The sequence below is a fragment of the Lynx canadensis genome, chromosome B4 (genome assembly GCF_007474595.2).
Source record: "Lynx canadensis isolate LIC74 chromosome B4, mLynCan4.pri.v2, whole genome shotgun sequence".
Lineage (NCBI taxonomy): Eukaryota > Metazoa > Chordata > Mammalia > Carnivora > Felidae > Lynx > Lynx canadensis.
The window spans coordinates 126,880,032-126,906,169 of NC_044309.1; the positions used below are offsets into that span (position 1 = coordinate 126,880,032).

The 26,138-nt window shown below is 41.8% G+C and overlaps 2 protein-coding genes across 4 annotated transcripts in view; one reads left to right on the forward strand and one right to left on the reverse strand.

Annotated features, from left to right (window-relative positions):
• BPIFC (BPI fold containing family C) overlaps positions 1 to 2,502 on the reverse strand; it is a 54,644-nt gene extending 52,142 nt beyond the window's left edge. Inside the window, exon 1 of one of the 2 annotated variants that reach the window (XM_030320497.2) lies at positions 1,958 to 2,502. The gene's annotated coding sequence lies outside the window, so the exon portion shown is untranslated. The other variant, XM_032594033.1, reaches the window with a different exon arrangement.
• FBXO7 (F-box protein 7) lies at positions 2,502 to 25,179 on the forward strand. 2 transcript variants are annotated; one of them, XM_030320488.1, is made up of 9 exons: positions 2,502 to 3,439; positions 7,064 to 7,358; positions 12,297 to 12,524; positions 13,857 to 13,998; positions 16,127 to 16,210; positions 19,291 to 19,386; positions 21,176 to 21,352; positions 23,451 to 23,488; positions 24,479 to 25,179. In XM_030320488.1, the coding sequence occupies exons 1-9, from the start codon at positions 3,318 to 3,320 to the stop codon at positions 24,866 to 24,868; spliced, it is 1,572 nt and encodes a 523-aa protein (XP_030176348.1). In that variant the 5' UTR covers positions 2,502 to 3,317; the 3' UTR covers positions 24,869 to 25,179. The 2 variants fall into 2 exon arrangements, with proteins under 2 accessions (XP_030176348.1, XP_030176349.1); XM_030320489.1 differs by lacking the exon at positions 2,502 to 3,439 and adding an exon at positions 3,541 to 3,629 and having other exon boundaries at positions 7,216 to 7,358.
• The last annotated feature ends 959 nt before the right edge of the window (positions 25,180 to 26,138 follow it).

Here is a 26,138-nt window from a genome sequence, read left to right on the forward strand (position 1 = left end):
ATTTCTGAACTCTTTGAAAGTTGCAGTAACTGTTGCTTGCAGACATTAAAGTGGGATCTGTAAGAGAAAAAAATTCTCAAGGAGAGAAATAGTTGAGAGATCACTGTCATGGATCTTTGAGGTTTTGGATGATCATCCTCTAGAGTACCTTAAATCTTGGCAGTGCCTTGGAGATGCTCTGGTTCTCTTCCAGGACCCTGCTAAATCCCTGTGATTGGATTACTTCTGCCATGCCAGTGGTTACACCCTACTGGGCAAATGATTGAGACAAGGATCCCAGGTAGATTAGTTTTCGGTTGTTTTAACAAATGATCTCAAATGTAGTGGCTTAAAACAAAAGACAACCAAAGGTATTCCCTCACTTAACCTTTACAACACGGCTGTCTGATACATTCTTGTTACTATTTTCATTTTTATAGGTAGTAATTTATCCAGGGTTACACAGTACTGAGAGGTGGACTGTGGTAGATGGTCTTTAAAGATGGCCACCATATTAGCCTTGCACTGTTTTCTCCAAGAATGGTATCTCAGAGAGAAACAGACTTCTATCTTTTTTAGGTTACTATTCAGATCTCTGTTAGGGTAGCTGAAGCTGTATCCTAACCAATAAGGCCTCCAAATATAGCCATTTTCTAACTTCTATTATGTCTACCTCTGTAACATCATCCCTGCTCACCCATTGTCTACATTCTTACTGTCATCCCGCTAATTGCTTTCTTCTTTCAGTTACCAAAAGAGTCTCCTAACTGAGCCGGTCCCTAATTTCAAGACAATTTTGCCTTCCGGGGAACATGGGGCAAAGTTTGAGGACATCTTTTGCTCTTACAACTGAGAGAGAGGTTTCTAGTAGCATTTGTGGATAGACCAGGGATGCTGCTGAACATCTGACAAGGCACAGAATAGTCCTCCACAACTACGACTTACGAGGCCCCAAATGTCAACAGTGCCAAGGTTGAGGAACTCTGATCTAATATATATCCCCTGTACTTGACCAGGGATAGATTCACATTTCAGATCTGACCTATGCCCCTTGTGGTGTATCCCCTGTACTTGACCAGTGATAGATTCACTTTTCAGATCTGACCTATGCCCCTTGTGGTGTACACCTGTCAGACTCATGGCTTCCTATCATCTTTTGAACGGCCTGTCTACACCTGGCAGAAATTCCAATTATTTTAAGTCTTGCCTTCCCAAGGAAGGAGTTCAGACTCCCAATCCCATTCTCCTTTGTAGCCAGGACTCAGACATGGGACTCGATCTCCCTCAAGCAGATGCATCCCTATGAGCCTTTGATTTAGAAGTGAGCAAAGTGAGGAAACAGGTTCTTTTGGAAGCCTGGCATTTTGTTGGTGCAGGAGGCTGCAAAAACATGTGGCATATGAAGGTGGCAGCCATTCCACAGTGGTTCCTGTCAGGGTGACAGTTTCCTCCGGGGCCGGGTGGGGCAGCAGCAGCAATCCCAATCATGATAGTTTCCTCATCAGGCCAGTTCTGCAGTGTGGTTCAGTTCCATTTCTGGAATTATCCAGGAACCACTTCTTTAGTCCTCCCCCAAATTCCCTGAGCTATCCAGAATCCTTTTAAACATGTTCCTTTTCTTCTTAGCCAAAGCTAGTCTCTATTGCTCAGAAGTAAGCAACGTCTGATAAAGAATCCTCTGCTTAAAACTCTTCATTGACTTCCCAAACATTCTAGAATGTGTCCCAAATCCTTTGCTCAGTTCAAGGCTCTTCTTTATCTGAGATGTACACACTGTCTTTCTCTCTGACCACATTTTCTGTCTTTCTCTCAGGACCTGAGCCACTCTGGTCCTGCCACCCTTCCTCAATCTCATATTCCTTGCCAATCAAGAACCCTACTGGCACAACCCTTCTCTAGGTACCCCTGTGCCCAGCATTGTTCTGATCTCTATCATAAACAAAACACTTATTATGCTCTACTACAAGAATTGACTCACTCAGCTGTTAATTCTGCACCGGTAGGAACATGCCTTTTCCGTTCTCTGAGACCCCAGCACCTGGAATAGTATCTGTCAGAAAGTCGGTGTCCAACACGTGCTTATTTCATGAAGGTCAGGATGTGGACAAGTACTGCCACCTAGTGGAAGAAACTTCATTTGACTCTTTTATTATAGTTTGGACAACCGGCTATCATACAAAGATGAGATTTTAAGATTCTCCAAGGTATCATCATCATCATCACTGTCAGACCCTCAACGGTAGCGGGCCTCCCACGTGGGTCCCGATGATCCCTGTCTATTGGTATTCATGCCTTTCGATTGATCCTCCCACACTGACGGGTTGGTTAGAATGACAGAAGTGATGTGTGACTTCCGAGGCTGCATCACAAAAGACATTGTAGCTTCTGATTTGGTCTCTCTGGGATCACGTGTTCTGAGGGAAGCCAGATGCCATATCCTGGGGACACTCAAGAGGTCCGTGCCATGAAAAACAGGCCTCCTGCCAACGGGACTGTGAGTGAGCTTATCCTGCAAGCAGGTTTTCCAGCCTGAGTCAAGACTTCAGACAAATGCAGCCTTGGCCTGCATCTTGACTGCAATGTCACGAGATACCGAGACAGAACCACCCAGCCACTCCATGCCCAAACTCCTGATGTACAGAATCTACAGGACAATAACTATTCGTTGTTTTAAGCTGCTAAGCTTTGGGGTGACTGCTATGCAGCAGATTACTACTATACCCTCTGATATAGGTGACGGACTAAAAGCTGTTTCATATTTTGCAGTAACACGAGGAAACTACCAGAGCCTGGGCTCAACCTAAGGCTTCTCGGAACAGATGCCTGCCGCTGGAGCTGGGCGCCACGGAGGAAGTGGGGTAAGAACCAGGCACGCCTGGGCCTTGCGGAGGGGCGAGTCACATACTGTGCAGCCTCTCTCTCGGCGCTAACATTCTCCACGCACGCCCGGAAGGGGTCGGCACGGCCCGGCCGCAGAATAGCGGCTACCATCGCCTAGCTCGCTCGCCGTGGCAGTCTCGGCGCCTGCGCATTGTGGTCCTCCCGCTCCCAGGCGGCGCCGTTGCGCGCCGAGTCATCGATCGCATGACGCCCAGCGGCCTGGGTTGGCGCAGGCCGCCAGCCGCCCGCTCGCCGGGTGGGCTCCAGGGGGCGCCCTCAAGAGAGGGGCGGGGCGCTCAAGTTCCAGAGACCGGCCGGCAGGGGCCGTGGCGGGGCCTTCACTCCGCTGCTCCTCGGCACCCCTACGGCTCCGGTGGTTGCCGCTCCGGGCCCGCCGCCGCGCCGTCGTCACCGTCGCCGCCACCGCGTCCGGGCCTCCGGGCCCTACCGCCGCCGCCATGAAGCTACGGGTCCGGCTGCGGAAGAGGACCTGGCCGGTGGAGATGCCAGACGCGGAGCCGACGCTGGGGCAGCTGCGCGCGCACCTCAGCCAGGCCCTGCTGCCGTCGTGGGGCTTCAGGTAGGCGGGGGGTGGGGGGGCGCTCCCGCCCCGGGCTGTCACGTGAGGCCGGGCGACAGCGGGGCGTAGCGGGTCCGGGACTGTGACGCGCGCAGGCCGGGCGCGGCGCGGGCGCTGGGGCTGCAGCTCGTCGGCTCCCGGCTCGCGGAGGACATGGCCCGGCGTCCCGGGGGCTCCGTTCCCCTTCAGGGTGAGCCCTCGCTTCGCTTCTGCTGCAGAAGAAACCGGGGACGTGCCGGGGCGCAGACTTCTCGCGCCCTTTTAAAGTGTGAAATTGGAAATGAGGGGTTTGGTGTGGGGTAGACCTCTCCAGGCTCTCTGGGATTTAAGTTCACCGTCCCCAGCTGTCGCAGTATTCCAAGGGAAAAGTCTGGAAAGTTCTAGAAGTTAGAAACCGGCCCTCCGTCGAGGCCACCTGTGAGCGGGCCCTGCTGGGGCCGCGGTAACCTCGAGGCCGCTTTGAGTGCTCACGTGCTGGGCCGCGGCGAGCACTTTGGCTTGCCCTCTGCAGAGTTTTACAGACTGCGGGCGGTCGGCATTTGTCATCTCCTTTTACTTCCCTGGGCGAGATGTTGTGTTTTTGCCAAAACTAAGATAAACGTTGGCCTTGGGATGTCCCTGGAGAGCTTGCAGTTTGGGGACAGTGACATTGAGAAATTAAGGGTCAGATTTTGCTATTATGAGGTTGCGAATGAGATGGCTTTGCTTCCAAGGGAGAATTTTCTGGGGACAGTAAACTGGGAGTAGAGGGACAGAAATAAGGGTAGTCCTTTTCCCTTGCTGAGCTAGCAGATTTGGAATTTGAGTGTGCTAAGAAAAAATAAACGTGTTCGCTGGGGCTTTTTAGGTGAATTGTTCATAAGAAGACCTTTCTCTTAATTAAGTGGATCCTTTTTATAAGACTTACATACTTTCATTTGGGGGGAATTCAGTAAAATGAGGCCATATTATGAACTTCTCACCCTTTCATTTTTCAGGGTAAAACACCATATTAAAAGTAAGGCTGTTTTTCTCCAAATTAAAAATGAGGGTGTTGACATAATAACTTTTGAACATTATGTTAAGTGACATGCTTGCTGTTATTTATTGGTGTTAAAACCTAAGCGTTTTGTATGCTGGTATCATTAGCCCACCAGACAATTTCAAAAGTAACTTCTTTCTAAAAGATTTTTCATATATATGTGTATATTTATTATTATTATTTTAATTAGGAGAGACCGTCTTGAAAGGACTATTTATCTAAGAGCCCAAGTTAGTTTCTCCTTTGGGTTTGTTTTTACAGTTGAGGCTGGTTAACTGGAAGGAATGTAAGCTTCAGCTTGTGAAAGTAAATTTGTTCTTCTGAAAGTATGTTCATTTTGTAATATATAGGCAGTTTTAAAATACGTCCATGACATTATTATTTTTAAAATGTCTTCTCTGAGCAAGTGGATCTGGGATTGCTATAAAATATCTTTAAAAGGCTTGGTGTTTCTAGGATGGCTTTTCCTGATGGATTTAAATATTTCTTCAGTTTCAGAACACCAGTTTTTAATTCCTCCCCTGGAAAGCTCTATGTTACTTTAGAAATAGCTCTTCCCTTTTTCTAAAGGTTGGGGTGGGGGGAAGGCCAGCATTTTTATTAATGACACAGTTCTTTAGTTTTTCTACAGGGAGATGTTTGAATGAACATTGTATTAGATACTATTTAAAAAAAAAAAACACTTTTGCTGTGACAGAAGATCCATAAGAACATAGTTCATTTGAAGTGTGTTTCTTTTTTTCTGCTGAAGTCGGGATGGTGTTTTTTGGGGCATCTGGCAGATATTCAACATTCTTTGAAAACAGAAACACAGCTACTTATTTTCTGATAAGCAGGAGTAGGTTCTAGAACTTCAGTAATTTCTCTACCAAAGGTGCTTTAATTGGTAAGAAAAAAATGTACTTGTGAAAGAAAAATGAATTGTGAACATTTGTGAAAATGCAGCATTGTAAGAATAAATAGAACATGATTTTCAAAGAAGTTCATCCTTGGTTAACCTCTCAAAAAGTTAATGAAGTCAGCATTGCCGAGTATAAATGTCTTGTAAAAAGTTCTGCAATGGTTTGTTAATTACCCCTCACCACTTTGTGGTGAAATGATGGTTATTCTTTCAAATCAGGTAGTCTGTGATGTGGAAGGGATGAGAGTTCATTGCTTCAGGCTAATTTGAGCTCTTAGCTTGTTTAGCAGTGAGTTTTTAGATTTGTGCTATTCTTACTATAAAAGGTTATCAGTAAGAAAGGTGACCTTGTATTTATCAGCAGGAGGGATGTATTTGTACTCATCTTTTTGTGATTGTGAATATTCATTTAAGACATGGGTCTAGTATTTTGGAGCAGATATAAGCTGATTGTCCTGTAAGAACACGGACTAGGTAACCCCGATTTCAGTTTCATTTTCATTTTCCCAACTACTCTTTATTGGTTGCGTTTATTCCATTAATACTTTTATTTGTCAAGAGCTGGAGATACAGTTTTGAACTAGATAGATGAGATACCTGATGTTATGAAGCTTAAATTCTGGTGGTGGGGGTGGAGGAGAGATGGTCAATAAATATGGAATTTTCACATAGTGATGTTACAATAAAAATAAAACATAAAATGGAATAGAGTGGTGGAGGTTAGGCAGAAGGCATCTCTGTAGAGATGGCATTTGAATTGAGACAGAATGATGAGAGTCAGTCCTTTAAAGATCTGGAAGAGTAAATGTAGAGGCCCAGAGGTTGCAATGAGGTTGATCTGTTTTGAGAAACGGGATGGAAAGCTTATGTTAATAGGGAACAGTAAAGAGAAGGCTGGAGGAGATAGGAGAAGTGGGTAGGGGGTCACATGTTGGGCTTTGGAGGCCATGTTAAAGATTCCTTTCCAAGTTCAGACACAAGTCACTGGAGGAGGATTTTGAGCAGAGGAATCATGTGACATAGTTTGTATTTTATTTTTAAATTTTTTTATTTTTAAAATGTTTAGTTTTGAGAGAGTGCAAGCAGAGGAGGTGCAGACAGAGAGGGGAATAGAGGATCTGAAGCGGGCTCTGTGCCGACAGCAGAGAGCCCGTTGCGGGACTTGAGCCCACAAACTACGAGATCATGATCTGAGCCAAAGTTGGATGCTTGACTGACTGAGCCACTCAGGCACCCCTCATAATTTTCAAAAGAGTGTATTTCCTTGACTCTCAGATACTGTCATTCTTAAGATGCGTATTGTTTTATGTAACACTAAAGGAAAAAAAATGTCAGTTAAGCTGTGATGTGTTACGAGTTTTAAGAAGCATCCCTGTCTCAAAGATATCCAAGTTACAAAGGATGTAAAGTGTGTATCTTAGAATTGATGAAAACATGGATTAATGATAGAGAGTTACCGTATCCTATCACCCAGGCTAGAATTGTAGCCATTAGAAATCTATAACTTAGGCACTTGGTGATAAATAATTTTGATATTTTTTGTAAAACGTTGGCTTCCTTTTTATTTTTGGTTTGTTTTTGTTACTTATTTCTTCTAGGACTATACCATGTATCTTATATATGTTCCTAGTGTATTGAAGGTAATGGTAGCTATGGGTAATGGTAGGTAGCTCTTACTATCCTTATCCATCTTTCTTGGCAGTTCTGATACCCGGTTTGCAATCACATTGAACAACAAGGATGCCCTCACTGGAGATGAAGAGACCTTGGCTTCATATGGGATTGTTTCTGGGGACTTGATATGTTTGATTCTTGAAGATGCCATTCCAGCACCTAACTTACCTTCATCCACAGATTCAGAGCATTCCTCACTCCAGAATAATGACCAACCCTCTTTGGCCGCCAGCTCCAATCAGTCCATCGTACAGGATGAACAACCAAGTGATTCATTCCAAGGACAGGCAGCCCAAACTGATGTCAGGAATGATGAAAATATGGTAGGTATTAACATCAAGATGAGAAAAGGGGTAATTGATAAAGGATACTGAACACCTCGATTGAATTCTGTATCAGGGTAATTATTGTTAGTAGATTGCGGATCGTATTCTTGTAGAAATTTTTAAACTGCTAAATGGTTGGACCATCTGAAGAGCCCAGTGTTTACCTATTTATTTTGTTCAGACACTCACTCCTTCAGATGGTTTGTCCTTTGGCTCCTGTTGTTGCCTCTGAGCTCATGATTCCCAGCCTAGCTTCTCTGGTCTGCTCCACCCATTAAGGTTATATAGAGTGCAGTTATTTCCAAATTGTTTGCAGGACATTTATACCTGGATTTTAAACGTTGTTACTTCAGACTCTGTGCCAACATAAATTTGGAAATATGAACTAATGTTCTCTTCCCAAACTAGCTGCCCTTTCTCTCAGTGGCACCACTGTTTTCCTGAGCTTAAAACCCTGGAATGATTTTTGTCTACTTCTATCCAGCCCCTTAACAAGCCCTGTCAGTGTTTCCTTTCCATTCCAGGCTTCCAGTGTCTGTCCTTCAGTCTATTTTCTGCGTTCATCTTTTCCCGACACGGTTTTGACTTCGTTGTTCCCTTGTTCTGTAGTAGCTGTGTGTCCTTGATACACCAGTGCTTACAATTTTTGAGCTGAAAAAGTCCAAATATTTCTAACCCTGACATGCTACAGAGGAAGGAAATGCTGTCCCTAGTCTTTAAGGCTTTTCAGGGCCAGTTTCTGTTCTTCCCTCAGTAAACTGTCACCTGCAGTCAGATCAGAGTCCTTATCATTTTCCCTGTGCCAGCCAGCACATTCATGTGTTTGCGCACGTACACACACACACACACACACACACACACACACACACACACAGACTGGTGACTGCTTCACGTCTTTGCTCTTGCCATTCACCCAACCTGGAATGCACGGCCTTTCCTACCTCTCTTGTCTCTGCCCATCTTCCAAGGCCCTGCCAGCCACAGCCCCAATGATCATCTTTAATTTCTTTATCGATCATCTGTATTGCCTTGTAAACACCCCCTTAGTGATTACCCTGCCTTTTGATTTCTTGTGTGGCACAAATGATGAAATTTATTACTGAATTTTTAATACTAATACATATGCAATCATGTTAATTGTTTTTTGTGTGTATACTTACTACTTAAGCTTAGTTGTTATTTTGTTTTTTTTTTCAGGCTTTAAACACTTATGAATATAAGTATTCATTGTGCCTGTAACCTCAATAAGTATAGACAGTTACTAAGAAGAAATGCTTTTTAATAGATTGGTAATATGTTGAGATTTTTAGTAATAGTATATAGAGAAATTAAAAAATTTTAACAAGGCTTTATAAAGCTCAGAGTATTTTTATGATTTTTTTTTTAGGAAGTATTATGTATCTCTGTGTTTCTGTCTCATGGAGGTAATTTAGGGAATAAGTAAGAATACTTAGCTACATGTTTAAATTATATTTCTGAATCATCTTTGCTGTTAGATGCATTCAGAGATTCTGGTGGAAGGGTCTATTCCTTTTATTTCTGTATACTTATAAAATTGTCCAGTAAGATGGAACTTTTCATAATATATGTGATATTTACTTTACTAGTTTCCTTTTGAAAAATTTTGAGAAATTAATATTGCTTCAAGTTAGTAATTCTAGTTCTAAACGCATGTTGTTTTGTATTCTCAGACTTGTATAGGGTGACTAAGCTTGTAATCTTGAAGTAAGTAAGCTTGAAATCTCCTAAGTGTGCTTCAAGTACTTGAAACAGTATGATCTGCTCATTAAATGTGGAATGATGTATTAGAAAAGGAAGATAGACAGGTGCCTGGGTGGCTCAGTCGGTTAAGCCTCAACTTCAGCTCAGGTCATGATCTCGCGGTTTGTGGGTTCGAGCCCCATGTTGAGGAGCCTGGAGCCTACTTCAGATTCTTATTAAAATTCTGTGTTTCCATCCCTCTCTGCCCTCCCCTGCTCATGCCCTGTCTTTCAACAACAACAACAACAAAGGAAAATAGATGGGTAAAACTGGAAACAATAGGAAAATTTTACTTGTAAAATTTGAAAATTAAGTGTAATTTTCTTATTTTCATTTATTTGGGAATTCTAGTACCTGTTGAATCTTTAAGGGAAATGGGAATAATGTGGTATCAGACTCTAATATTAGCCCTAAAGTGCATTTTAATCACCTATTGCCATCATTTGTACATGACATGACAAATGATTTATTTAAAGAGGTGGTGTTGTGGGGTGCCTGGGTGGCTCAGTTGGTTAAGCGTCTGACTTCGGCTTAGGTCATGATCTCACAGCTTGTGAGTTCGAGCCCTGCATTGGGCTCTGTGCTGACAGCTCAGAGCCTGGATCCTGCTTTGGATTCTGTGTCTCCCTCTCTCTCTGCCCCACCCCTGCTCATACTCTGTCTCTCTCTCCTTCAAAAATAAATATACATTAAAAAAATAAAGAGGTGGTGCTGAGCGTTTTCCTCCTGATTTCCACATGTATGAAGAATATCATAGATATTTCATATCCTATCAGAATGGCTCAGAATGTTAATGGTTGTTATGGAGTGGGAGTTGGGTTTGATAAGCTCACCAGGGAGTTCTGATACCTTCCTCCCATGGCTTTATCAGTTTAGAGTAACTCTTTTTAAAAATATTTTCTCCACATAGATTCTCTCCCACACAACCGTCAATAGTAGCAAATGGCCCAAAGTTAGGTATAGTAGATAAGTAAGATGCAAAGCGCTTATAGGCTTCATAATTTTGGTGATAAGTGGTTTTAATAAGTAGTTTCTGTTTGCCTAGAAGTATTATGGAGCCTCCTTTTTTTTGGTAGTATGAATTGTCATTGGCCTCTAGGTTTTAACATGTGAATTTGGATCTTTTTCATAAGCCAATAAGGGCTATGTCCTCAGGGATTCTGGAGGAACTGCCTCTTGCTTTCTTATATTTTTCCATCCTTTCATTTATCCTATGTAATTTTAATTTCCTCTACCCTTTCTTTAATGGAACGATGATCTTGAAGAAACATGTGTTTTGCATTAAGAGTTGAGCACATGCTTAGGAGACAAACTTTCTGAGCAAAATTAATACAAGTAACACAGTCTTATTGAAGCAGTGTATTGTGTCTGAAGGTCTGAACTGTGAGTCTGGAGATCTTGGTTCATTTCAGGTTTTTATTAGCTGGTAACCTTGATTGTGTTACTTAATCTGAGTCAGTTACAGCATGTATGAAAGGGCAACATCATCTGACTTTACTGTTTTATAGACTTTTTTATGGTACAAATGAGAAGACACTGAAAACAAAACCAAATTATGAAATTTTAAGATACTGTTCTTAAGCATTGGTTCAACAAGCATTTGTTGAGCACCTGCTGTGTGCCAGGTACTGTATTGGGATTAGAAAAGTGTGTGACACGTAGTCTGTTCCTTTTTTTTTTTTTTTTTTAATGTTAATTTATTTTTGAGAAAGAGACAGAGTGTGAGCAGGGGAGGGGCAGAGAGAGGGAGACCCAGAATCTGAGTGCCTGAAGCAGACTCCAGGCTCCGAGGTGTCAGCACAGAGCACAATACGGGGCTCGAACCCACGGACTGTGAGATCATGACCTGAGCTGAAGTTGGACGCTTAACCGACTGAGCCACCCAGGCATCCCTACTCTGTTCCTTTCTAAGCTTGCAGTCCTGGTAGGATATAGGTGTGAAATCAGGAAAGTGCAGTAGTCAAGGCCTTTGCAAGTCAGGGTGGTAGTCTGTCTGTACTGCCTCTTTTGCAGAGGTGGGGAACACTGGCGTGGAGAGGAAGGGGCTGGCAGGAAGTGGGCTTGAGAGTCAGGGATCTGATGAAGTGATGAAGGACCTTGTATGCTAAGGCGTTTAGGAGTTGGGACTTCATTTTCTAGGCCTGCATCTCACAGCATGTCCTCTATGAAACACTTCTTCCCTTAGATTATAAGTAAGTGTTCTGAGGATGCTGGGTACTAAGGAAGGAGAGTAGTGTTTCTTGGCTAAATATTACACACACATTATTATTGTTGGACTTCTCAGAGCTCTGTAATGCCACGATGTATTTTGTGAATGTGGAGGGTGAGGTTCGGTGGCTATAGCATGTAGTATTTTCCAAACTTAATTGATTGTAGACCTCTTTTTTCCTGAGGACATCTAGGGTCACATCCCAAGGCACAATTTAGGGGAATGGTGCGATCTGCACTGGGGAAATACTGGCAAGTTTTAAGCTTGGTTATGGGACATAATTGGATTTTTAAAAAAGATTATGTATGTGTTTTGAGAGGGAGCCCATGTAAGCAGGGTTTGGGGGTGCAGAGAGATTGGGAGGGAGAAAATCCCAAGCAGGCTCTCTGCTCACAGCACAGAGCCCGACACGGGGCTTGATCCCACAAACTGTGAGATCATATATAACCTGAGCTGAAACCAAGAGTCAGATGGTTAACCGACTGAGCCACCCAGGCCCTCCCATAATTGGATTCTTAATTGTCGGAAACTCTCGCAGCAGTGGGTGTCTTGGAAGACGAAACGGAGTCAGGGATCCTTGGGGAAGCTATTGCTGGATGTCAAGAAGTAAATGAGTCTAAAGTACCACTGGAGTAGTAGGGGCAGATTTTAGAGGTATTTTGGACATAGATTCAGTGGAACTTTGATCACGACGAAAGTAGAGTTTAGTGAGGTAGAGGGAGGAGGCTAGGTTGATTTCCGGTTTTTGGCATACTGGCCAGGATGAACGGAGATAAGGAATTCAGGATGGGGGAATAGATTGCCAGCTCATTTATTTAGGAGGGCTCACTTAAAATGTGTCCCATTTCTGAAGCTAATAACATGCTTTGGCTTTGGGCACTAATCTGAGTTCACTTCAGGATACACAATAAACTGTAAAAATAAAAGTCTATTTAATGAATTCATTGATTTGTTATCTTTTTCAGTCGGGGCCTAGCCAAACTTTTGAAACTGAGTCAGTTCAAGATGTTGTGGCTATGGAAGAGGGCACAGGTGTCTGTCCCTCAGAACCGATGCTCTGCAGTGAGTCGGTGGAGGGGCAAGTGCCACATTCATTAGAGGTCCTGTATCACTCAGCCGACTGTTCCAGTCCCAGTGATGCCCTGATAGTGTCAATACATCTGCTCATGCTGGAGTCAGGTTACATACCTCAGGTGAGGCTACAAACAGAATACATCGTGTTGGGGTTTCAGCCTCCCATTGGGGATGGGGGTGTACTAACAAACATCACTAGGGTGTTGTGGAACTCTAGATCTCTATATTAAATGCAGTTGAGTGTTAAATGTAAAGTGCTGAATGCAGTGATGGGTATACAGTAGGTGGTCAATAAACGTTCCCTCTCTCTTTTTTTCCCTTCATTTCTGTTGTCAGTTTTGTCAGTTTGTATTATAGAAGTGGTGGCAATTATGGTAAAAAGATTATGATAATATGAAATGAACTGTGGTCAAGAGTGTGGGGCGGGCATGTCTAGAGGGATGGCTCACTGGATTATTTTTTATGTTAATGGCTTTGAATTGTCAGTAATCTAGTAAAGATTCAGTTAGGAAGAGGGACATTATTCCCTTCATTCCTTCATTCCTTCCTTCCTTCATTCATTCATTCTCTGTTTGGTAAGTATCTACCACTGACAGGTACGGTGCTTTGTCCCTGCTCTCAGGTTGCTTCTAGTCCAGGAGTGGGGGAGAGAGACAGTCTACGAACCATCAGTACATTGGTTAAATTCTAGGAGAGACGTATATGTATACGGGATGCCAGAGAGTCCTGGAGAGGAACAATTAGAGTTTCTCAAACCTTTGCCTAAGAGTACCTGGGGATCTTCCTAAAATGCAGATTCTGACTTAGTAAGTCTGGGGTAAAGCCTGAGATTCTGGATACTCCTACACAATAGTAATGCTGCTGGTCTGTGGGCCACATTATAAGTAACAAAGATGTAGAGCAATGCAGTGATCATTGAATACCCGCAGCATGCCATGATCTGAGCCAGGAATTAGGATATAAAGATATTGGGACAAATCCTTGTCCCTGAGGAGTCCATAAGTGGGGGAGAGAAGTAGATAAAAAGAAAATTACAATGTATTACAATAGAAGTGTGTAACAATAGAAATAAGAACAGAATGTTAGGGGATAAAAGGGAATGACAAACGGGAGTTTTTTTTTAAAGGCCTCACAAATGCACTGCTATTTGAGGTATGGTCTTCAATAATGATACTGCTTTGCTAGGCAGAGAAGTAAGTCTTTGAGGAGAGAAACAATCCCTGTCTCTGATGTGACTTTATCCATTTGAACATTTTGATGGAGGAGAATACATTTAAACGTTTTTCTATCAAAATTTTATTACTAGCTGTAGCAATGATGTGACAGATTTTATTAAGGGGACTGTACGGAATGCTTATTTCCAGACAAGTTAGGGGCCTGTTGGATTTTTAATCCTTTTTGAGAGTAGCACTTCTCTTCATTATTTGTTTCTCTTTCCTTTCATTCCCCAGGGGCCTGAGGCCAAAGCCATGTCCATGCCAGAGAACTGGAGGTCGGGCGGTGTGTACAAGCTGCAGTATACACACCCTCTCTGCGAGGGCGGCTCTGCTGCTCTCACCTGTGTGCCTTTGGGAAACCTAATTGTCATAAATGGTAATGGAGGGCTGTTGGTTTACCAACACTGACATGTTTCCAGACTATAGCTGCTTCAGTGATTGGCTCTCGTGATACAGTTGCATCTTTCTCAACTTTGTTGAGTCTCTAGGCCGCTGATACCCCGAGCCTGAAAGGTTGTAGAATGTGTGGGTAGATGTTTAGGCTGGCAGCCTTCTCTCTCCGGGCAGTCGTAGCCTTCAGCTGTCTTAACCTTGCGATGTTATTGCTGCGGGGAGTGTTGTGATCTTTGAAGTGAGATGATCTGTTACATTCGAGCACTTTGTGCCTGTGGGTGACTTTTTTATGTTTATTTTTTTTTAACAGAGATCTCGAACTGAGAGATGGTAAGAGGTGAGATTGAGCTGGGGTCACTTTTTATCCCATTTGGCGTCTCTGAACAGTAATGCATAGAAACATTGCTAAGCACTGCTTTAGTATGTGTGTGCTTGATCCCTCGACCTGCAGGAAAGTCACTCTGACTAGTTTCTTTTTCTAGTTCTCTTTCATATTGGCAGTTTCACAGGGATAGCAGTGCCTGTATTTGTTTGTATTTCATTTTAGCTCAGAGGCCACCCAGAGGTCTGTACATCTACCAGTGGTCTATGGAATAGTCTCATAATCACGTGTTCTAGAGAGCCATTTGAGTGACTAGAATCTTTCATTTCCGTTCTGTTCTGATTTTTGATTTCTTTATCCTTCAGCTAGCTAAGACAGCATGGTGGGGTTGCAATGGCTGCATTTTTGGTTTTTCAGTGCAGCTCACCTTTTGTGTAGCAAAGGCAGTTACTTTGATGCCTCGTGGTTTCCTGTGCTCTGTGGCACTGGTTCCGCCAGGATGGATGAGTGAGGAGGCTTCACGGAACGTGTATTGCCGCGTGCACCTTGAGCGGCACCATGTTCTTCTGTTGCGTTATCAAGGTCCCTTCTGGAGTTTGTTTGAAACATGTTTGTTCTGCAGAAATTCACTTCGAAAACCACTGGCATACATGGTCATGATCTTTGAAGTGAAAGGTGGTTCCATGTCCCCTGCGATGTAATTTGTGGTATTTCCTTTTAGTCACTAGATTCCTTGCGATGTTCCGTAAAAGTCTCAAATTTCAGCTTTACCAGTATTGGTGGTATTCTGTGCCGGTCAGAATGTGTCTGATGGCAGGTGGACTAGCCACGTGTCTTCAGCGACTCATCACAGTTAGCAAGCACGCCTTTCAGTTGGGTGTTCCTACACAGAGAGCCCGCAGTTTCTGCCTCCTTGCAGGCGTCCTGCCCCGTCACATCCTAATGTGCGAGGTTGAAGCTACCAACTTCATTTTTGCCTCCGTTTCTTACAAAAGCACTTTAACAACGCGTGTGATAATCTCTATTTACTAGTTTCAAGATATATAACATAAAGAGAATGGCTGTTAAATGTCTCAAAGATATCTGAGTTGCTGATATTTTGTTCTTTTATTGCTCCTGGCAGATCAGCTACTTGCAGACTTGTGTGGCAGCCAGCCATTCCAGGCTTGGTTCTTTGAAAAGGAGCAGTGTGTCTTTAAGTCTTTTCCTTCGCCCAAGACCTCCTGCTCAGCGCACATGTGCATGAGCACGTCACTGGCTCTTTCATGGCATGAGATGAAGTGAGCCTTTGTATATATGATTAAAATGGAACCTTCTGGTGATGTCAAGAATATTGGTCCTTTGGGTCTAGAAAGAGATGATGTTGTGAAAACTAGCAGGATTCTTTTAGTAAACAAGGCAAAACTCATTGCCAAGGATTAAATAAAAAAAATAAATGGAGTTTTTGGTGACCTTGTTGGAAATAATGGTTTTATTATGTTTAACTGTCACCTATTAACCTTGCTGCATATCTTTCAATGAGTAATAAGCTGTTGTTGGTAATACCTACTGGATTTTATATAGAAGTGCATACTCTGGTTTTTAGAGGTGTTTGTTTTAGAGTGATTTTACTTGATGTGATGGCAGGTTTCCACTTTGGACTTTGTTGTGAGGGAAGGAAATGAGCGTAGAGCAGTTTGTATAGTGTGTCCTTCGTATGTTGGGACAGGGAAGTGGAAGCCCATGCTAGATAATGAAGGCAATTGAGGAACTGACAAAAATGATTTGTCTCTCTTTTGCTTATTTACAGCTACACTAAAGATTAACAGTGAGCTCAGAAGTGTGAACAGATTGCAGCTGCTGCCAGAGTCATTTATTTGCAAAACAGAACCAGGTAACATAAGTATGGTTGAACTTTTGGGATGAAGCTTTGAGAGGTTTGCTTTAACAAAACTAAATGGTAATGTTTGAGTGACTGAAAATTTCTGAATGAGATTAAAGCAAATTTAAGACAGTGTTGCAGAGTATCTGTTTCTTTCCTGCTTTCCTCTTGGAATGCTGAATTATATTTATGCTGCCATTATGGAACGACACTAGTATGTAATTCATTACTTGTGATGTTGATGCTTCATAATTTATGAATTAATCTTTGGATTTTTCTCGTATTTAATCAGTATGGAGAGGGTCTGCATTTTGTGGAAACCATACAGTGCAACTTCATTATTGAAGATTATTGGAGGAAAAACTACTCAGAATGTTAGTTTAAACCAACATAGATTTGGTTGCTGTTTGATCAGATTTACCAAAAGTTTACATTCTAGGCATGGTTTTGCTTGTATTCTGTAAGATTACTAATAGATGCAAAGACAAGTTATCCTTTTTATTTTGTTAGTTAAATTCAAAGTATGAGAAGCAGGTAGGTGGTTCAAGGAGAGGAGATGGGTGGAGAGAGAACTCACATCTCTAAGCGCTTGTTTTGTGCTGGACACGTGCCTTGACAGATGCTATTCCATTTCGTCTTTCTAGTAACTTAGGAGGGTTTTAAAATCTAAATGTGGTGTCATGGGGTGGTGGCATTGGCAGTGATGTCTTTAAGGGAAGGCTACCTGGAGCTAGGTCTTTGCTTTGAAGGCCTAGAGACTGACTCTTGTTAGTTTCCCAGGCAGATCAGGCCGAGTTCTGTGAACGTCCGTGAACCAAAACTGATGGGAAATGGGGACATCTGGATACATATTTATAATGATCTCTGGACATTTAACATCATACTACACCAGTGTTTCTTAACCTTCGTTTTCTTATCCATCCCTTGAGGAACCTTTGTAGAAAATCTGTCCCCCTTCCATTCTCTTCCATGAAATTTTAATACCATAGATATATAGTGTATTTTCATTTGTGTACTGTGGCCCTTTGGAGGGTCACAAACCAATGGTGTAGCTAGGGTTTGTTTTGTTTCTGCCTTCCGAGAACCAGTTTTTGTTCCATTGTGGGTGGCACTGCCCCTGTTGAGGAGCATGAACTAGACTGATAAATGTGTAAAGATGTCTCACCATTGGGAACAGGAAAACTTGAAATTCTTGGCCACAATGCTGTTTCTCTCCACACTAGGGAGTACTTTGCTATGGGGGCTAGAAATACACTCCACTCCACAGTAGTGGAGGTTATTTATGCCCATTTTACAGATTAGGAGACAAGTCTAGAGGAGGTTAAAGTGCTTCAAAGTCACAGAGCTAATAAATGGTGGAATCTAGAATTGGAATAGATTTGACTCCTCAGACTATTTTTTAAAAATAACTTATAGGAATGTAGTTTAGATTCATATTCTTTTTTATTTTTTTTTAACCTTTATTTAGTTTTGAGTGACAGAGCATGAGTGAGGGAGGGGCAGAGAGAGGGAGGGAGACACAGAATATGAAGCAGGCCCCAGGCTCCAAGTTGTCAGCACAGAACCCAGTGAGGGGCATGAACCCACGAACTGTGAGACCATGACCTGAGCTGAAGTCGGACGCTTAACCGACTGAGCCACTCAGGTGCCCCCAGATTCGTATTCTTTATGTGGTTTTTGTTAAATAAAGAGAAGGGAAGTGAAAGGAAGAAGAAAGTTCATAATGTTCTATTACAGTAAGTTTATGGGCTGTATTAAATATTTTTAATACAGTATTTTTATGTTGGGTAGGGTTATGCTGCCCATTTGACAAGTAATTTTAGTTACTTTATATGGTGGCTTTTATAGTAGAGTACCTAGTATATACTTATTTAAATGCATATTTGTTTTTATTTGTCTTTATACTTGTAAGTTTCTGATTACTTTTGTAATAGATAACCGAAAGAAAAAACTTGTTAAAAAAAATCGTTTTTCACACTGAAAAGCCTTATCCAAATTGACTTTTTAGATATCTTGACATTTGACTTCAAGTCAAGATTGTAGTTCGTGTGACAAGGATTTAAAGTTTAGCTGCATATCTTTTCTTGTTTGTTATCAGTCAGGTGATAGTGTTTTGTTTCTCAGCGGAGTACCTAGTTACAGAATGGGGCATAGGCACTGTGTGTGGTGCTTTACGTTAACCATTCTTTGGTGCGGGGTGGTATGTATCCCCTTGATATAGGTGAGCAAACAGGTGCGGATCCGAGGGTTCAAGGTCATACACCTGGTCACAGTACGGCGGAATTGCAGTGGGAACTTGAGGTCGTATTTGGCAGTGCTTCCCATGCTGCACTGTGCAGGTGAATCATCAGGGGATCTTATGAAATTGCAGGTTCTGATTAAGTAGGTCTGTGGTAGGGCCTGAGATTCAGTATTTCCGAGCAGTTCCCAAATGATGTCAGTTCTGGTGATCTGTGAGCCACACTCTGAGCAGCAGTTTAGTGGCTAAAGTGAGTGCGTTGGAGCCAGACTTAGGTTTGTACCCTGCCCTGCCACTTACTCTGAAGCTTTGGATGGGCTTCCATTATCTTGTCCTGTTTTTAAAATGGGGGTCAGAGTATCTCTCTCTTAGGGAGAACCACTGATGTGAAAGAAAGCTTTGAAGAATGTTTTGAAGAATGTTTAATACACTTGGCGACACTTGGTCGTCATGTGACAAATACTGTTCTACTTCCACTGGGATCCAGAGAGTGGTTCCCCACTGTACCCCCAGTGCCTGGACACTTGGGGCAGGTGCTCAGTAAATCATGCTGTGTGTACAGCTCTCTCACCACAGTTTTTCCTACTATAACTGTAGTCTGTGAATTATATAGGTTGGGTACAGCTCTATTAATTTGAAATCATGAGATTTTTATCTTTACATCTAAGATTGAGTTTTCAGAGCCACACAGCATATAGTACTTCTACTAGAGACTTTGGTTCACGTCTGTCTATATAAGAATTACTTATGAAAATTTACAACTTTGATTTGTTTGGCAGAAGTAAAGGTTGCCATTTCAAGTTTTGCCACTTGATTTTGTTCTGATTTTTCATTAAAAAAAAAAATACTCTAGGGGAAAATGTGGCCAAGATCTACAAAGATCTTCAGAAGCTCTCTCGTCTCTTCAAAGACCAGCTGGTGTATCCTCTTCTGGCTTTTACCCGACAAGGTGAGAGACGATAAATGATCATAGGTCAGATGGCTGGAAAGACTAGTAAAAGTTTATGTCTTATGCTTGTGACCCTGACATATGACTCTTGCCTCTTTTCCCCTAGTGAAGTTATGTTCTTTTAAAACTAAGCTTTAATGTTAATTCCTCAAGTGTTATTTACTTCTTGTGTGTATTTCGACAACATTTTGGGCATGTCTTTGTTGTAACTCTTCTTCCAGTGTATCATAAGTGTTGATACGCATTCTTTCCACCTCCTAAGGTTTTAGATACCTTGGAAGCAGGGACTATGTCTTAGCCACTTTTGTATTCTCATGGCCTAACATAGGGTCTGGTCCATAATAGGTGTTTGACAAATATATAAGTAATGTATAGTCTGTAAATTAGGTCTCAGTTTGTTTTTTTTTTTTTTTAACATTATTTCTTGGGGTTCTATGCTAGCTCCTTTGGATATTTACATGGATTTTTATTTAGTGCTAACAACTTTGAAGGGGATTTCATCCTCATTTTATAGATGATGAAACTAATTCAGTGAGGTGTATATTTCATTCAGAATTGTTATGTTGGCTCTTATTTGTGGTGTAATAAATATGTTAAAATGTCAATGACTTAAAGCACTTATTTCTCATTCATATGCATGCTGTGTGTGTGGGGGGGTGAGTTTTGGCTGAAGGAGTAGTCCTTCTTCAGGACATGCTCTCCTTGGAGCAGAGGGAAAAGAAGGCCCAGTGACCGAGCCACACGGTGGTTCTTACGGCTTTTTTGCTCGGAAATGATACGCTACATGCACTCACATTTTATTGGACGCAACAAAATGGCCAAGCCTGATGGCAGTGTGGCCATCAGGGGAAGCATAATTATAAGCTAGAAAATGAGAATCCTCATCTACCACAATCCCTTAGCTGGAGAAGAACTTCAGGTTTATACATATAGATATGTGGCTTTTATTTGCCATTTGTATGTAGGGATCTTGTATTTTAGGTGTCCAATTGCATGTGCCTAGGCTGCTGTCACCATAGTTTTCTTCTTCATGTGCCGGTGATGGAAGGGAAATATGTGAATTTTAAAATGCTTTATTGGATTTTGATGGTCTTAGCTAGTGGAGATTAGTATCACAGATATTTAAAGGAGCTAATAAATCTCATTTGATTATATGTTATTAATTTTCTTTCTTGGCTTGCCTCTGATATTTATCTACCTCCCTTTTTTTTCAGCCTGCTAGACCTCAGAGAATACTAATTGCGAAAACTTGAGTGCTTGTTATGTGCCAGGCATTGTTCTAAGCACTCTGTATATATTCACACACTTAATTTTCAACTGCATGAATTAGGTAGTACTCCTAACCCATTTTACAGGTAAGGAAATTGAATGGTAGTTAAGTAATCCAAGTGTCCAAAGGCACACAGCTAATAAGTAGCAGTATTGGGAACCAGTTTTAAAAGCCAACAAAGCATCCATTTTCTGTAATTGAATACAGAAGTTTTTGTTGCATTCATCGAATACTGCTCGAAACAAAGGCCATTGGCTAATATTTGGAAGTTGTCATAGCGATTCATTGGTTTGTATGAAAAAGTATTTGTCTTTCCCCTAAAACATAGAGGGAATAAGGGACTTAGTAGTAGAGCAATATAGCCAACCTGGGGTTAAAATTTTGTTGTAGGTGATGCATATTTGGGTAATTGAAACTACCATCTAATTTGTCACTTAGGAACAAGTTGGTAACTTCCGTTAAATATGTGGGGAAAGCCAGATGTTCTTTACTCACTACCTGTTCTCTTTTTCTTTATAGCGCTGAACCTACCGGATGTATTCGGGTTGGTGGTCCTGCCGTTGGAGCTGAAACTGCGGATCTTCCGACTTTTGGATGTTCGTTCTGTTCTGTCTTTGTCTGCAGTTTGTCGTGATCTCTTTATTGCTTCAAATGACCAACTGCTGTGGAGGTGTTTATATCTGCGGGATTTTCGAGGTAATTGCCACAGTGACATGTTAACAGGAAAAGGACTCGTTCTTACTGAGGTCTGAATTACTCAGCTTGCCAAAAGTTTTTAGTTGTAGGCTCTTTAAGAGTTTCAAGTAATCATAACTTGCAGCCTTTTTGGAAGGAGATGCTAAGCCTCATATACTTGTGCCTATATCCCGAAAACTTCGCGTTCATTTCTGTGTGCTGTATAATGCAAATATCCCAGTAGACTGAAAATAGTTCAGGATAGAAAAACTTCAGGTTTATTCTCTCTCTTAGACCATCCTCCATATCTGACTCTGCAGTTTGGTGTATTTCTAAACAACGTCCATGGCTGTGACCAGTGTACCAGTTAGGAGCGCCCTGCTTGCTACCCTGTGGTAAATTGCCGGGGAAGCTTTATTTCTGTATAGTCACATTTATGATGACCTGGTGATTGTTGCAGCAGTGATGGCAGTGGGACTTGGGGATGGAGAGAAGTTACCCCAAATGTACAAGCACTTTGCCTTTTGTATCAAGATTTCCGGATAGAAGCCTAGTGCCCGACTGTAGAATTTCTTTTCTGTGTATCAGTGTTTTGTTTTGTTTTTTAAACTGGTTTGACCCTAGAGTGGGTCATGAAATCAATATATTGGGTCATTAAAAAAAAATCAGTATTTTTTTTTACAAAATAGGAGTAAACTTCTACTTCGGTATATGTATATATAAGCATATACTGCATTGCATTGTAAAAAAACACTGTGGTTCACATAAAAAAAAAATTGATGTGCTATGTATAACATCTTGGGAACTGTAAAAATCTTGGTAGATCCCCTTCGTTGTTGTTTTTTTTTTTTTTAATAAGAATATTAAGTAGAGTCATTAGGATTGTTAAAGACTTTTTTCCTTTAAAACCTCAGATAGAAGCAGTGAATGATCTGGTCTTTCATATTCCTCCTTGATTCCTCTATGCCTCTGCAGAGTTCAAATGTTATTTTGTTCTAGGAGGCAGCAAGTGTCATCTCAAATTAAAAAAAAAAATTATAGTCGAAATGAAAAGACAAAATGACCAAAGTATATAGAAAAACGAACCAAAAAACAGGCTATGATAAAAATAGGCATAAAAACCTTTTTACTTACATACTCAAATTTGGATTTAAAATACAGTCAGTCTCTCTCTCATTTCCAGATTATGGTCCACAAGCTCATCTGTAAGCTGTTCAGATCTTATAACGAATCTCCCTATGGATGTAACGTCATAGGCCCGGAGCTTTTATAAAATCTTCCTTCCATGCCCATATAATAGCTTCTAGGGAAGATATCTCTTTTATCTCAACTCTTCTTAGGTTTTAAAAAAATTTTTTTTTTAACGTTTTTATTTATTTTTGAGACAGAGAGAGAGCATGAATGGGGGAGGGTCAGAGAGAGAGGGAGACACAGAATCCGAAACAGGCTCCAGGCTCTGAGCAGTCAGCACAGAGCCTGACACGGGGCTCGAACTCACATACCGTGAGATCGTGACCTGAGCTGAAGTCGGACGCTTAACCGACTGAGCCACTCAGGCGCCCCTTCTTTAGATTTAAGTTGAAGAGGTTTCTCTTTCCTCATTTCATGTATTTCAAGTAAATGAGTATATTAAAAAATACTTAGTTGTTGCAGTCATACTGATGAAAGTTGGGAGAAAACAACCCAAATAAGAGAACTTCAAGTCAGCTTTACCTCCAGTAACAATGGGCTGCGATACAAAGAGATGGTCACCCACTGTCGCAGAGATTTGAGGTTAGAAGGAGCTGTCACTCTCAGCTGAGACTGGCGGAGGAGGTGCAGTGCAGCGTGGGGCAGTTGAGGAAGAGATGGCGGCCACTCGGTCCTCCATATTCCTGAGGGCGTCACCAATTGGTGTCCCCACGAGCACAGAACGGCAGCAGCTGCCTTCTGCCAGCAAGAGAGGTCTGCGTCGGTGCAGGAGGGTTACAAGGGATGCAGCGTGTTGTGAACAAAGGATTCCTGTTCCTGCGTGTGCGTCATGTGTAAGCTTCAGTTTCCTTAGGTCAGAAGCAAGATTGTTGTTTAACCTGGATGAATGAAGCATTTTAAATTCTTACTTTTTGTTTTTTCTTTGTAGATGGTACTGCGAGAGTTCGAGACACAGATTGGAAAGAAGTAGGTATTTTTAAATATCAAGGCTAATGTTAGTATTAGCGCCGAAGCAACTAGTGAATTAATACATTAAGGCCATATTATCATTTTTGTTATGATGTAATGAAATTTGCTTTCTTTATGATGTAATTAAATTTATTGCTAATTTTCAGTAAGTGAAAATATTTTTAACTTTCATCTTAGACTCAGTCCTTATTTTCTTGTGTAATTACACAGGAAAAGAAGTCTTATTAACACAGCGATTGTTTTTTGACTTTACTTAATATAAAACATTCTTTCTTCCTCTGTTGCAAAACAATTTTTAAGCTGAGTTTTTGTGAGAGAGTGGTCTTCAGCTGTCCAGCTAGTTGGAACAGTGCATGCTTGTTTTACGTACAGACGCCTACTCTAAAAGACATTGACAGGACTGAGAAACAGGGTGGACTAGAGAAGGGTCCTCAAATGTGTCCTGAGTGAACAGCATTGTTCCTTAGGAAGATGTTCTGTCCTCTGAAATGGGCTTCTATTTTTTGTTGCTGTTTAGATTGAGATCCTTTAGGAACATGATTCAGGTGAAGAAGTGAATTTAAATGCTGCTCCCCTTCCCCCCAGTACCTTAACTTTATATTATGTGGCCTGATTTTCTCAACAGATATTTAAATTTTCCACTTTCAAGAAAGGTGGGCCTAAAATTGCATATTAGCTCAAGAGCTGTCGATTGCAGCCTTGAAAGCACATTCCACTCAGTTATCCTTCCTTTAGATTGAGTATTTCCCTGAATTGGCACAGTTGTTCAGTTGCACTGTGGTTAAAGAGTACAGTTCATTCGGCATTGTGTTCAGAGCTACTGCCTTAGTCGTGCAGATGGAAACTGGTAAAATTCCTGTTGTGTGCACTGGTGTCTTTGCTCCATAGTGTGGGAAGAGGAAAGTGTAGATAAAGCAGTGGAAGCAAATTGGAACTTTGGGGAAACATCCAGATCGCTTACCATATCTTGTTCTTGTGTTTCTACAGCTGTACAGGAAGAGGTACAAACAAAGAAAAGAAGCTCAGAGAGGGCGGCATGTGATGTTCATTCCATCGTCGCCCCACCCCCTCCCATTCTACCCCAACCCCTTGCACCCCAGGCCTTTTCCTCCCAGCTCGCTCCTTCCTCCGGGAATTATTGGTGGTGAATATGATGAAAGACTAACCCTTCCTTATGTCGGGGACCCGATCAACTCACTCATCCCTGGGCCTGGGGAGACACCCGGCCAGTTCCCTCCACTCAGACCACGTTTTGATCCAGTTGGCCCGCTGCCAGGACCTAATCCCATCTTGCCAGGGCGAGGTGGCCCCGGTGACAGATTTCCCTTAAGACCCAGTAGGGGCTGGCCCACCGACAGCCGGCTGCCATTCATGTGACTGATTTGTAATCTCACTTCTGGGGCTTGTTTGGTTTTTGTTTTTTAAAACTGCAGATGTCATCTTGTTGGGGGTGCTGATCTCTAGTGTGTTCTGAGTGCCATGGTGAGGAACGCACACGGTGGCCTTTCGGTAGATATATCTAAAGCTCCAGGGGTGGTAGGGCCCAGAGGTCACTGTATGACCAGGTTGGCTTTGGAAATAGTTGACTACTGACCTCCCCCCCCCCCCCCCCCCGAATTTCCCTCTAGGATGAAGGTTGTTCACTGATAATGTTCTGCACCAGATTAAAAAAAATTAAGTATAAATTATACGGCAATCTTGACTTTTATTACAGAAAGATAATGGGATAAAATATTCAGAACAGCTTCACAACATTACTTGGCAATTTCAGAATGATAGAGAACCTATTCAGGGTCATCAGATTGTTGCACTTTTTTTTTTTTTTAATTATTTTTTAGTTACACCCTTTCTTCAAACAAAACTGTTTGCGGAAGCATGATTTATAAAATGAAGCCAAGCTAGGGTGGGTGCTTAGACACCCACCTGCTCAACCCACCTCCTTTCTCTGCAGCTCTTTCCTGGGCCCTGTGATGAAACTTCTGGGCTCTGAAGCAGCATTTTTGGACAACTGTGGGGTTATGGGGACTCTTGTTTCTGGCTGCTTCTGGAGTGGAGTTACGATTTTTTTTCCTTGTGTTTGCAACGCTTGGTACCTAATTTGTAATCTAAATAGATGACCTCTTTCAACAAAGTTTTCCTGCTTTGAGTGCTGGTCAAGTACTTGTTCTTCAAAGTCGCCTCTTAACTACTCTATTGGAAGAACATTTTGCTTTTAAGATTTAAAATACACAAAATTCAAGATTTATTCTTCATACAAGAAAAAGGCCAAACACAAATGTCTTATCATACAGTATAGAAACATGCTATCGTGACAAATAAAAATCTGAATCGCAACCCAGGAATAAAACACTATTATATCTGCAGACAATATTTAGGAATATTGCCGATGTCTTCCTCCTTTTTAAAAAATCTGTTTTGCATATAAGGAAATGGCTTGGAATGTTATATGCTGCAAGAATATTTTGAGTCCTACATACACGTGAAGGTATTTTTTTGCTACACATATAGTCTTTATTTCCATCACAGTGAAGAAAATTCAGTCAGTATTAGGATTCTCTAGAGGCCATGTCACCCTTAGTAGCTTACTGTGTATAGGCAAAGGATTGGGGCTTTGACATTTCTTTCTGTGGTATTTTGTAATGTCTGA